This window comes from Diabrotica undecimpunctata, chromosome 4 (genome assembly GCF_040954645.1).
Source record: "Diabrotica undecimpunctata isolate CICGRU chromosome 4, icDiaUnde3, whole genome shotgun sequence".
NCBI classification, from domain to species: Eukaryota; Metazoa; Arthropoda; class Insecta; order Coleoptera; family Chrysomelidae; genus Diabrotica; species Diabrotica undecimpunctata.
The window spans coordinates 151,840,358-151,854,483 of NC_092806.1; the positions used below are offsets into that span (position 1 = coordinate 151,840,358).

The 14,126-nt window shown below is 36.1% G+C and overlaps 1 protein-coding gene across 1 annotated transcript in view; it reads right to left on the bottom strand.

The window, feature by feature from the left end:
* The window catches only part of tefu (Serine/threonine-protein kinase tefu), a 98,795-nt gene that overhangs the window by 44,600 nt on the left and 40,069 nt on the right, over positions 1 to 14,126 (bottom strand). Inside the window, exons 17-21 of the mRNA XM_072530574.1 lie at positions 12,488 to 13,264; positions 9,730 to 9,967; positions 7,581 to 7,840; positions 7,192 to 7,433; positions 6,132 to 6,360 (exon numbers count right to left, since the gene is read on the bottom strand). Of these exons, the coding sequence (XP_072386675.1) occupies positions 6,132 to 6,360; positions 7,192 to 7,433; positions 7,581 to 7,840; positions 9,730 to 9,967; positions 12,488 to 13,264 (1,746 nt within the window). The remainder of the gene's footprint in view (positions 1 to 6,131; positions 6,361 to 7,191; positions 7,434 to 7,580; positions 7,841 to 9,729; positions 9,968 to 12,487; positions 13,265 to 14,126) is intronic.

A 14,126-nucleotide genomic window follows, 5' to 3' on the forward strand; every position in this document is an offset into this window, starting at 1 on the left:
AATCAGTGTTACGTAGAAAAAGAAATATTGGCATCGTTTCTTTTACCAAACGCACTTCAGTTTTTGTGGTAATTGATCATTATGGATAATTCTTCGATAACTGTAGAAAAAATCGCTGATTCATATTCATTTATCCGCGACTCATTAAAAACTCAGCTTAAATTGGCAAACGTGATCAAAGAAATTACTGGACAAAAGATTTACGTATTTGACACTTCTAATACTTTTGCAAAAGCTAATACTGTGACCATCAAAATGGTAACCAAAGTATCGGAAACTGAAAATAATTTACTGGGGGTTTTATCGATGGCAGCCCAACGTTTTATCAAAAGTAGTAGTGCATACAAGGTTTATGCTAATAATATCCTTCAAGAAGATGATATTGGACTTTATATTTAGGTATTTTTGCACAAATATTTTTTGGTTATCATGTAGCAAATGGTAAAAATATAAAAATTATTGTAAAATTATGATGAAAATGTTGGCAAAACCATTAAATAAATAATTGCAATTGCTGTATTTTATTTTCTGTCTTTTTTGTTGTAAATCTATTGTGATCTTTTCAGAAAATATTTTTTTTTTGATCCCAATATTCGAAAATTTATATTTTATTAGATATAATTCTGAGAGACAGGATTTTTTACCATTGATCCCACTATATATAGCACAGTCAAAATAAAAAAATGTATTTTATTAGCTTTCAAGTCAGGACTTTTTCCGAAATGATTTTTTCATGAAAGGATCGGTTTTCTTTCACGGGATTGTTTAAACATTGACTAAAACGTCAAAATTACCTCAAAAAGATACTTCACAAAGGCGCCCCAATAGAAATTTTTACCTTTTTTTCTTGAAAGTCTTTTAGAGACTTCTTTTTGGACTTTGTAAATAATGTTTTATAAGGCGAAGTGGGGTAAATTTGATATAATTTTTGAATAGTTCACTTTCATGATAATTCACTTTAATGGGTAAAACTTGCATTTGTACTGGAACAATGATAACAAAGAATGTGCAATACTTCACATATAGTTATTAATTGATCTTATCTTTCATATATACGCAACTATTCTTTTGAAAAATATTACGCATTTTTTTTAATTATGTGATTATCATCATCCAGCCTTCATCCACTAACCTAGTGAAGAGCTTGTATATGTGGTTCAACAGGCTAGTAGGTCTATAATATTCTAGGTCCGTTCTATCTCCTTTTTTATGCAAAAGGATGGTTAAGCATTGTTTCATTCTTTGGGCACCTCCCTTTGCTGAAATCATAGATTAAACAGTTTTCTTAATTTATTTAATAGCACATCTCATCAATTTACGATAGCTTCTATTACCATTACATCCTCTCCTAGGGCTTTGTTATTTTTCATTTTTCTTAACGCTTGTCTTTTTTATTTCTTTTAGCTGGTTTTGGTAGTGTTGATTTTTTACTACCGCATACATGAAAATTAACGGAGAAAAAACAGATCACATAAAAATAATACGTGGAGTTAGACAGGGATGTATCCTATCGCCGTTGATATTTAATATGTACTCAGAGACAATTTTTAACGAGGCTCTTTACGGAATAGACGAAGGCATGGTGAAAGAGTAAACAATGTTAGATATGTCGACGACACCATGGTGATAGCAGATAGTTTAGAGGGACTTCAGAGGCTAATGGACAGAATAAACGAGTACAGTCAACAGTACGGACTAAACATTAATACCCACAAAACGAAACAAATGATTATCAGCAAGGAGAATATAAATGGGGCTCATCTATACATTAATGGGACGCAGATAGAGCGAGTAAAACAGTATTGCTACCTGGGAACTATTATAAACGAACAGTGGAGCAATGTACAGGAAATAAAGTGCCGTATAGGAAAGGCAAGAACGGTCTTTAACAAAATGAGCGCCATCTTCAAAAGTCACAACATATCCGTAGATACAAAAATGAGATATTTGAGATGCTATGTTTTCTCTGTGTTGTTGTACGGGGCGGAGGCATGGACGCTTACAGACACCACTATTAAAAAACTTGAAGCATTTGAGATGTGGCTTTATAGAAGAATGCTGCGAATATCATGGACAGCAAGGATCACGAACAAGGAAGTTCTAGAAAAAATGAAGAAGGAACCAGAGATTGTGTTTACGATCAAACGCATAAAATTGCAATATCTGGGACACGTTATGAGAAATCAGCCCCGTTACTCCCTGCTGCAGTCTATATTGCAAGGTAAAGTCAAAGGTAAGCGAGGACCCGGTAGAAGGAGAATATCATGGCTGCGGAATTTAAGAACATGGTTTAAGAAAACCTCAACGGAGCTGTTTCGAGCCGCAGCGAGCAAGGTCATGATTGCCAATATGATTTCCAACATCCGAAACGGATAGGAACCAGAAGAAGAAGATTTTTTACTGTTTTCCTTTAATCGACTTACTGACTCTTCTGAGGTTAATATTTCAGAACCAGAACATACTCGGGACTTTTTTGTTGTCTCCGGCTTAGGTGCTTGACGAACTCCTGACAATAACAAGTTCTCAAATGATACGTTAACACTAGATTCTTTTGTAGCACTTCCTTCTTTTAACGTAGAAGCCACTGTAGTGTCATCTGCTATCGAATTCCCGTTAACATGAATAGTACTTTGAGAATAGTTTCATCTTTTTAGTGCTTCTGGTGGGAAAGCTTCATCTGGTATAATATTTTTGTTAATTGGGAAAATTCCACCTTTTCGGAATCCACCCTCAATAACTTCTGTTGAAATAGTTTTCCAGGTTTCGTAGAGAAACTGCGAAAACATTCTCTTTGGCAGTTTTTGGCCCGAATGCTGTCTTTGACAAGATATCAACTTCTCATCCCATTTTAGTTTAAATAGCCAAAAAACAGACAAATCTAATGGTTGCAAAAGATGACTGCTGTGTGGTGGTAGTTTTAATATAGTTATGTTGTTCTCGATCGCTGCTTCAATTCCAAGTTTATATGGGTTGGGTGACCATCATAGATGATTAAAACCGGACGTTCTAGGACAAGTGCTGGAATCAAAGTTTTCCGGAAGTAGTTTGTAAAAATATCACTCTCCATTCAGCCTTTCTTACTGGCAGCATAAACGGTACCAGGAAAATCTGCTTTGGGAGGTGGAAACCTCTGGTCCCACAAATGCTTGCCTTTAAATATTATTAATGGTGGAGCTTTACCGCCAGCTACATTGTACATTAAAAGAATAGTTATGTTTTCGTTACCTGGGGAACTTACTGTTCTCGAAGAAGCTTTGTTGACTGCACCAACTACTTTAGATATTCTCTGATCTATACTTAGGCTGCTTTCATCTAAGTTCCATACTCTATGAGGCTTATCAAGAAGCTCAAGCTCGGTCATAGTTTTTTCCAGCAGGTCAAAAGATGCATAAATTATGAATGGGTCTAATGATTTCTTCCTAACATATTCTACGTTTTGTGGGATTTTTAGACTCATATTATGAGGCTTCTTAAAGTTAAGGAACCAATCCTCTCTAGGTATACCGTCTTTAAAATTTATTTTAATTTTATTTTCAGTTACAAAACTTTTCCAACTACGAGGCGTGTTTTTTAAGTAAGTACCGTTTTGGAATTAAAAAAAGACGTGCAAAGATATGGCAATAATTTTATTTTTACATGAAAGCCTGTACCTTAATCTACCTTTCTACATAATTTCTGTGAATATTGAGGCACTTGTCATAACGTGGCACCAGTTTTTGAATACCATCCTGATAAAATTCTGCCGCCTGACTTGTTAACCACTGCATCACAAATGTTTTGACTTCGTTATCGTCTTGAAGACGCTGAACGCCCAGGTGTTTCTTCAAGTGCTGGAACAAATAGTAGTCGCTGGGCGCCAGATCAGGGCTGTATGGAGGATGATCTAGAGTTTCCCATTTAAATGATTTGATGAGATCTTTGGTCTGATTAGCCACATGTGGACGGGCATTGTCATGCAGCAAACGATACCCTTACTCAACTTGCCATGTCTTTTGTTCTGGATTGCACGACGCAGATTTTTCAATGTCTTACAATAAGATGCTGCATTAATTGTCTCATTACGAGGCAGAAACTCCACTAGCAATACTCCTTTTCTGTCCCAAAAAACTGTGCACATGATTTTCCGGGCAGAAATTGTTTGCTTAAACTTCATTCTTTTGGGTGATGATGAATGTCGCCATTCCATGGATTGTTGTTTCGATTCTGGTGTGACGTATGACACCCACGTTTCGTCACCAGTAACAATTTGGTCTAAAACATCTTCACCTTCACTGTGGTACCGCTCAAGGAAAGTCAATGCACTGCCTAAACGTTGGGTTTTGTGCAAATCCGTCAACATTTTTGGAACCCAACGTGAACACAATTTCCGGTAATTCAAGTTCTCGGTAACAATGCGATACAAAACACTACGAGAATACTGAGGAAAGCAGTCGGACAATGATGAAATTGTAAAGCGTCTGTTTTCTCTCACCTTTTCGTCCACTTTCTGCACAAAATTTTCATTAACGACCGAAGGACGCTCACTCCGTTCTTTATCACGCACATTTGTGCGGCCATCTTTAAATGCTCTCACCCATTTCCTTACCATTCCATAACTCATAATGTTTTGTCCGTAAACTTCAACGATCTCACGATGAATATCGATCGGTTTTACGCCTTTAACACTAAGAAATCGTATAACAGCCCGTACTTCACAATCAGCGTGACTCACGATTGTTGGAGGCATCTTAAACACTGGAGTAAACAAGTATACATGAAAGGAGCAATTTGTGCCTCCGATTGATTTGCCTCCTCCGAGGAGAGTGCAAACCAATCGTGGCCCTGGTCCACCCACCTTACGGCATAAGACCTGTTTCTACTCAATATCCGGCGAAACCGTGTCAAGAGAACCCATCCCAGCACCGTACTCCAAAAACTTGCGGTGAAAGAAGCACCCCTTTTTCCTTTATTAAATCAAAATAAGTACAAAATTTCTACAAAATTTTTTAACTAAACAATATGTGGTATTCTAGATCCCTAATCTATTTCTATTTCCTAAACATGTTTTTATCTAATCTATCTTATCTAGCTACTATACTTATATCTAAAGGATGGTGTCTTTTCACTTATCGCAGGGCTCGAGTGCTGTTGGGCGTAGTGTCACTATCACTTTCAGCACTCGGATTTTAACTGTTTGATTTTACGCGGATCACTTCACTTTCAATGTGTTTATTTTGTTCGTTTTAGTTTGTGACGCGTATAGTTTAATTTAATTATTTATCGTATTGTTCGTTGCGGTTGTTGCAACTCAACATCCGACCGTTTTGACAGTTTGGCTGTTGTGGTGTTATTTATATGATCCTCCTACTACCCACCCATTGATTATGTCCACAGTAGGTATGTAGGTGTTTCGGGCTGGTGTGGTGTTCGTCTTTGTGTTACGTGTCTTGTGTGTCGTCTTCTAGGATCATTTGCTCGCCCCATTCATTGATCCGTTGTATTAAACAAGTATACAATGAAGAATCAGACTGTAATGGCGTCAGTGCGTAGACAAGAGATGTAGGTAACCAGCGCTCATGCGCGGAACGCCGACCGTAGCGCTGCGGCGGCGGAATCGCAAAACGGTACTTACTTAAAAAAACATGCCTCGTACTTGAAACTGCTGCTGTGTGTTTAGTGAACTTTACCTAAAGTTTTAGCTTTAGTAGTTTAAACACACAGAATCTGCATGAGTTTATGATAAAATTTGGTGTAATTAAAGACAAAACAGTATGTCGATGCGACTTTGTGTGTTATCTTGACGAATTTGACTTTAAAAGAAATTTCCTAATAAAAAAAGAGAATGTCTTCTAAAAGGAATCTCCAATGTGGGAAGTGATCTCTCCAATAAAAATTAATACAACGCCAGTATAGAAGCTTCGCTTCAAAAAAATCCTACGGATTCGATTCTGTGCAACTAAACCGATACTATAATAAAAAAATCATTAATTTTCACCTAAACTTTGATTTGGAAAAGATCCCAATTTGAAATCTAATACAAAATGCTTTACGTGTATTACATTTTTTTTGACTCGGCTATAAATTCTACACCGTTGCCAATATAAAAGTTACAATTATTTAGAATTACAATCAATAAATAAATGTATACTCACATTTCTTAAAATATTGTGTAAAGTCTCCCCTACTTCAGGTTCCTCGTGTTCGTATATAAAATCGATCATAGTAGAACGTTGTTCACAATATACAGGGTTTTCACTTTGAAGATTTTCGACGATTTGTTGACACCATAATTCTGAATAGTACAGGGCACAGAAATGATTGGCGCAAAACGCTGCGGCCTTCGCTACTTTAAGATTGTTGACTGACAGTTCATCGAGTGATCTGAAATGGATATTAAATAACATAGATTTTTCTGTATATTACAAAAAAAAACTAGAAATATCATGGTATAGTATATAATTCGCATAATTCTCGAACTAATAAAATGTAAACACAACACCATAAAAGACTTTCTCTCGCCTATTTCAATGTTTCGTTCGGATATTATTTTAAAATTCATGCGGGATTGGGAGAGAAAAACAAAATAAAAGAAGGACAGTACAAATAAACATTTAGACTATGCTTTTTCTCAAAAGTCAAGTATCTAGCGAGAGTTCAAACTGCAGATACAGATCATCAAAGATAATAGTGGAAATACCATAACAAACTCAGACGGTATCGCAGAGGTGTGGAAACAATATTGCGAAATACTATTCTCTAACAACGACTCAGACAATAATACAGGGATAAGAAGTTATGAAAAAGAACCTCAAATATTGAAATCAGGAATTGAGGCGGCAATTAAAACGCTAAAATTCGGAAAAGCAGAAGGACAAGATTGAATAACAGCTGAAACACTCAAAGAAATGGCAGAATTAGGGACGGAAGTAATGCTTAGAATTTGCAATGAGATCTGGAATACCGGAAAGTGGCCAAATGACTGGGGTAAACTCACGTTTATTCCCATATATAAAAAAGGTTCACAGACATATTGCAGCAATTAGTTACTACTTTACTTGCAGCTAAAGAGCTAATTGCAAGGCACGCACTAGTTGCAAATTTCCGTTAATCTTGTCGATTATAGGGTAAATAAAGTAAAGTCAAGATGACGGTTGACACGATGACATTGACATTGAACCTAATATTATACAAACTATCAATTCTAAAGCCTACCTGGATTTGTAAACACTGCAATTTTTCATTAAGCGGACATAATTCACCACGTTCAGCATGCATTTAACAGATTTTTTGTTGACTGCGATTAATTCTTCTTTTGTGTTTTCTCGCACTGTCAATCTCCAATGCTCAGAGAAAAAGTATTCGATGTTTTTGGACAATATGTTGATTACTGTTCTATGGCCAATCGACACTAACAAATTCACTATAAGTGGTAACAGATGTTCAGAAAATTGTACCTGAAATAACAAAAATTGTGTATTTATTAACTAATAAAAGTTTTTTGCGCAACATAATGATTTTAGCAGAGCATTACTGTTTAACAAAGTCACTTAACGTTTGTGCAACAGCAAATTACAAAAAAAATAATCATATAAATAACTTACCTTAGCGTTGCAAATTTCTGTAAGTCCTTTTAAAAAGTGATTACCGACAAAAGTCTCTAACATACTCGAAACTAATAAGTTTATCCAAGAATGGTGGCTAACATTCTCCCGGGGACACCAAAGTTCGTAGGAGTCAAGTGTTTCTATAAATACATTTACATCAACATTCACTTTCTGAGGTCGCGAGGAAGATGTTGTTGGATAATATGGAATTATGTAGTTTTTGTTTATAGGACCGTAGCCGAGATCAGCACCATCATCTGAAAATGACGTTGTGTTAGACTACAAATTATTTACAAAAAAAAATAAGTTTATTTTAGAATTATCCCTACAATTTTTCTTCTCATTGTCACCCTTTGATTTCTTATCACCTATTCAATGTTATGTTCTTACATTACTGTAAAGAAATAAAATAAAGATGAAACTGTAATGTTATTCCTCCTTACCTAGGTTAAGGATAAATAACATTACAGTCACGGATCGCTAAGTGAACGCTGCGCTGGCTCGAGAAGCAACATCTGTTTTTTCTAGGGGTACCAGGGTAGGCCTATGAACGCAAAAAGGACGCCCTGAAGACTAGAGACAAATCTGGAACTGGTCCTAATTACAGTGAAGCCCGACGTGCAGTCGAACGATCTGTATTGCCCCTACCCAGGCTAGAATTGGACTTGACAAAGTCTCTAAAGCTCTATCGAGGACAACGGTCCATCCACAGGAACACCCAAGGGGCTCCGGCTCGTAAGGTATGTCTATTAAGTCAGATCAGTTCCATTAGTATCTTCCTGCTACTACATAGGGACTCGGGCTTCCACGGATCGATAAGTGAACGCTGCGCTGGCTCGAGAAGCAACATGTTTTTTCTAGGGGGTACCAGGGTAGGCCTATGAACGCAAAAAGGACGCCCTGAAGACTAGAGACAAATCTGGAACTGGTACTGATAACAGTGAGGCCCGACGTGCAGTCGAACGATCTGTGTTGCCCCTACCCAGCCTAGAATTGGACTTGACAAAGTTTCTAAAGCTCGATTGAGGACAACGATCCATCCACAGGAACACCCAAGGGACTTCGGCTCGTAAGGTATGTATATTAAGTCAGATCAATTCCATTAGTATCTTCCTGCTAGTACATAGGGACTCTGGCTTCCACGGATCACTAAGTGAACGCTGCGCTGGCTCGAGAAGCAACATCTGTTTTTTCTAGGGGGTACCAGGGTAGGCCTATGAACGCAAAAAGGAAACCCTGAAGACTAGAGACAAATCTGGAACTGGTACTGATAACAGTGAGGCCCGACGTGCAGTCGAACGATCTGTGTTGCCCCTACTCAGGCTAGGATTTGGCTTGACAAAGTTTCTAAAGCTCGATCGAGAACAACGATCCATCCAGAGGAACACCCAACGGGCTCCGGCTCGTAAGGTATGTCTATTAAGTCAGATCAGTTCCATTCATCTTCGAGGAGGCCCAGATCCATCGGGTCGACTACCCAAGAAGGATACGCACTCTGATCAGTAATGAGACTGTCGGAAGCTCGTTTACGTATGGAGCTGACCACGGAAGAACTAGCTCTCCCAAGGTTCAGTACTGACGTTTCTTCCAACTGGCTCGTGGTGTCTATTCATTAGATTCAGGCCTGGGAGCAGGTGCAACTGGTACCTTGGCAGCTACACCTCCCATTTGAAGTTCTTCCCATGGGACTTAACCGTGTCTTCTTATAGATCCCAAGTATGTCATTAGGCTGCCAATGACAGGTTGGTGGGTTTAAAAAGGTTCATCCCTGGGTGGGTTAGTGACCGATACGAGCTGGAGAAGATCTTAAACCTTGTGAGGATGAATATCTGGTTTCTGAAGAAAGATAGGTGCTGTCTTCACATTAAAGATGCGGTGGTAAAGTTTCCTGTCCTCGGAGGCTGTAAGAAGAAAGCAGAAGCAGATCCCAAAGTGACAGCCCGGCCTACTTTTTGTTTTTTTTTTTATTAAATACTAAAAACTAAATCATACCAAGTCTATGATCTTGCAAATATAACACTTTCCTTACGTAATTGTTGCTGAAAGATAATGGTTTCTCATAGTTTCCCTTAATTCGTGCACATTAGACTTTTTGAGGCAAATTTTTCAATTGCATTATATAAAAATAAAGAAGTTTTTTTCTTACCTACACTTTTCTTTCCCTCTTTGGTTTCCAATGCCACATATAACATCTTACTGGCTTTTCGTATCACATCTATATCACAGTCAATAAGAAATTTCGTTAACAAGAAAATACTGGTGCCGCATACAATCTCAAATGGAGAAAGTCGAACATGAACCAGGTTCTTTTCCGCTTGCAAAACTAAAGTTTGTAAATTGATCGGACCTATTTCACCTAGACATCTTGCAGCTTCAAAACTAACCTAGAAGAAAAAGTTTTATGCACAAAAATGAGTACACGTGGTCTCTACATTATAGTTTATTTTTATGAACGAAATGAATTATTTCAGTGTTATAAAGTGTTATGTGTATGTAAACAAAAGTGACCTCTTTTATCACACACTATATTAGAACTGACTGGCCTACATTAAAAAGGGTTTTAAAAAATTCACATTTTTTTTAATTTTTAAAAATTACAAAAGAGAAAAAGAGTTTTTAAAACCGTCTAAGGTATGTTAAATAGATGAATAAAAATATTAATACAAAACTTACAGCTACTTGTTACAAATCCAAATCAGATTCAGAAGATGAACTTTCAGAACCAAGATTTATAATAACTGGCTCGATCATTTTATCAGTAATATTGTCCAGCTTCCACATTTTTTCCTCTTCTTTAATAGTGTGATTTACTGCCTTTTCCCAGTTTTCAGGTTTTACATTATTTACGGCCTCCAAAAACAATTGTTTAACATCATGAATTTTAAAAGTGGTATTTTTCTTGAAACTTCACTCTTTATCTGTGCCCATACCAGTTCAATCGGGTTTAATTCACAATGATATGGTGGGGATCTAAGTACTGTCATTCCACGATTTTTGGCAATTTCATCAATTTCGTATTTTTTAAATTTTTCTTTATGAAGGGCACACAACGAATAAAGTTCCTTTCTTATAGATCCGGGATGGTACGTAATATTTTTTGAACTCAGCCAATTCTGCAAGTCTTTTTTTAACCACTTGGTTGTGGGCAGTCCTTCTATAAGTCTGGAGTGATAACTTGCATTATCCATTACTATTACCCAGTTCTTAGGAAGAAGATCTATCATTTGTTCGAACCATTCTTGAAAGACATCAGCGTTCATGTCTTCATGGTAGTCACCGGTACGAGTTGATTCAAAAGTTAATAAACCACCTTCAACAAAACCGTCTGAACTGCCAATGTGTACTATTATCAGCCTGCGTCCCTTTCCTGATGGTGGGTTTAAACCAGTAGATAAGTTATTTACAAAAGCGTGCCTTTGACTTGTAACAGTTTCATCCTGCCAAAATTTATTTGGTGTATGACCCTCGTTGATCCATGTTTCATCAAGATAAAATATTTTTCTTTTTTGGTTTCTCATTTCCTTTATGGTTCTTAGAAAATGTCTTCTCCATATGACAATATCGCTTCTTTCTAATAAAATAGATTTTCTGGGATTCTTTTTCCAGCGGAAGCCTATTTCTTTTAAAAGTTTCCATAACGTACTTCGACTCATTTCTGGGTAATCCTTATCATTTCGAACTGAGACAAGAACTTTATCCAATGTTGGAAATTCTTGTCTAAAGAAGAATTCATGCACTTTCCGTCGAAGTCCTTCTTTAAAATGATATTCTATTTGAAATTTTGGTTTCCCTGGAGCATTACGTGGCATTTGAAAACTACCACATTTCTCTTCTTTAATAACTCTGTAAATCGTAGATTTCCCAACACCAAGTGTACTGCTAACTAACTCAACGGTCTCATCAACACTTTCACATAAACGTTTGTCGGTAAATGATTTAAAACAATTAAATATTAATGTTTTTTCATTAACTGTTAGAGGACCAATTTTTCGGCGTTTACACGGCACTTCCAAATTTTCCATAACACTAGTATACACAATAAACTGCACCTTGCAACTGAAGTACCTACTTTTAGTGAACTGTTAAGAATTTTGAATACGCCACTTGGACCTTCCTATATACAAAATGGAAAAACCCACTATCACATTTTCTGTGGAATAAGTTTAGAAGGTAATTATCTAGTCAATTACTGTCGTAGATTCCTGGAATTAAAGAATTAAATGTTTGATTGTTGAAAACCTTACTTCGTGGAATGCACTCATTTCAGATAAAATAAAACGTTTTATTTTATCCAAAGAATTAAACTTTATTTTGCAAATAGGCAAAGAATTAAACTTTATTTTGCAAATAGATAAAATAAAACGTTTTATTTTATCTAAAGAATTAAACTTTATTTTGCAAATAGGTAGGTACTTATTAAACTTTTATTGGTTATATATAACCAATAAAATAAACATCTTACATTTCTTGCAAATTCATTAGTACCTGTTAACCTCCATCACTCCGATACTGGCAATCTTATTTAGGGATTAGTAACCCTCACAACTATTGTATTCTATTCTGCTCCAACCTTTATACCTGGTGGTCATACTCAATTTAAAATTGTTTTCCTATATACTTCTGTAAACTTGTTGACAAATATCTGTTTTTCATTGAGTCACCCGTATCAACAGTTTAGGGATTTGCATACATAATTTATTGTTTTATTACTCTCTCATACATAAAAATACACTATAAGTAATCCCTACACAAAAAATATTTTCATCGATATTCAATAATCAGACATAAGTTACTATATTTACTAAAATACAAACGATGTATTTTAGTCAATATACCACTTCAAACTTGTATTACACAAAAAAAAATTAAAAAAAAAAATTTTTGTATCTATTGTGGTTACTCACATTTTGATCAGCTGAATAACTCAGTTGGGATAGCGTGCAGACTAATCTATGCACCAAACTCTGCTCACAATCCTCAGAAAACCTAATATCTTGCAATCTGTCGTATAATCCAGTTAATTTAACTTTTTGGTAGCACAAAATTTCCCTCAAATGATGCAAACTATCTTCTTTGGTTAAAATGTCTTTATGATTCAGAAACTGTTCGATTTCCTCCTCCACGCCAGGATCTCTGTCGCCGTACTTAATTTTTTTCTGTACTTTTCGTATTTCCTGGAAGTCCTCATGATCAGGAAAGCTGTCCAAGGTTTTAATTTGCTCTTCAAAATGTCTAGCGTTGTCTACTACCAAAAATACTAACAGTTCTTTACAGTATTTCTTTATACTGCTTCTGGTAACGTAAAACTTTTTCAATGAGCTCACAGTATCGTGAAAGAACTCTTTAAAAGTAGTCAAAAATTTAGAAAGCTGTTTCAGAAAGCTATTTAGCAATCTGCACGTTGCGGTTTCAACCCTTGTACAGTTTTTATTGATGTCGATAATATTAAACAATGTATTTATCACGTCCCTTATAAAAAAGTATCTCCAGGAGCTATCGGATTTCAGCTCGCTTATGATCATGCTTACAAAAAACCTGTAAGCGTAAAGATATTTTAGTTTATCCATGAAGACTTCGCTCTTATATATGTTACATTTAAGTTCAAGTAGGATATTTTCGAACTTAGATAGATTCGAGTTTGTTAAGGAATTTGTTAGTGGTTCATTGTCACAAAGGAATGTCTGAAACATAAAAAGAAAATCAAAACATGTTTGAACATTAAACATATTAAATAAAATAATCGACACATCAAAATAAAGACAAATATTTAAGAAAAAACTGACAAAACATATTTTAAATTGAAATTAAGAGATCGGCGAGATCGGGTACTACTAATAGTGTAACAAACATCGACTTAGGAAACGAATTAAATTAATTAACGCTAAGTAATGAACTATTAAGTAAGGTCTATTAAGTAATACAAGAAATGGCACAAATGAAATTAAATATTCTGGGAATAAACGAAATGCGTTGGCCAGCTTCAGGAACCGCAAATATCGGGGAACACCGCGTTTACTATTCTGGAACAGATAACGGCAAACATGAATTACGTGTCGGCATTATATTGGCAAAAGAAGTGGCAAAATCTGTTGACAACTTCATCCCAATATCAGCAAGAGTGATGCTCATACAACTGAAAGCAAGACGAAACCAACATTAATATAATTCAAGTGTATGCACCTACAACAGAAGGAACGGAAGAAGAGGTAGAAGAACTATATCATAGCATTAATCAAGTCGTGAAAAGGTTGAAAAACCAAGACCTAACAAATGTCATGGGTGTCTTCAACGCCAAAGTTGGGGCCATCATCTGCAGTAGGACCATTTGGACTAGGAAACCGGAACTTGTACCGGAACTAGAAACCGGAAAATTGTACACCTGGAAATCTCCATCGGATTCTATGGGAAGGATTGTAAGAAATTATAACTTATATAAGGATATGATAACTTCAATGTCCATCGAAAGGTGAAGGAAATAGCTGGAAAGTTCCGAAAACGCAACAGCGAAAAAAAAACAGATAATGACGGCAATCTTGCCATAAC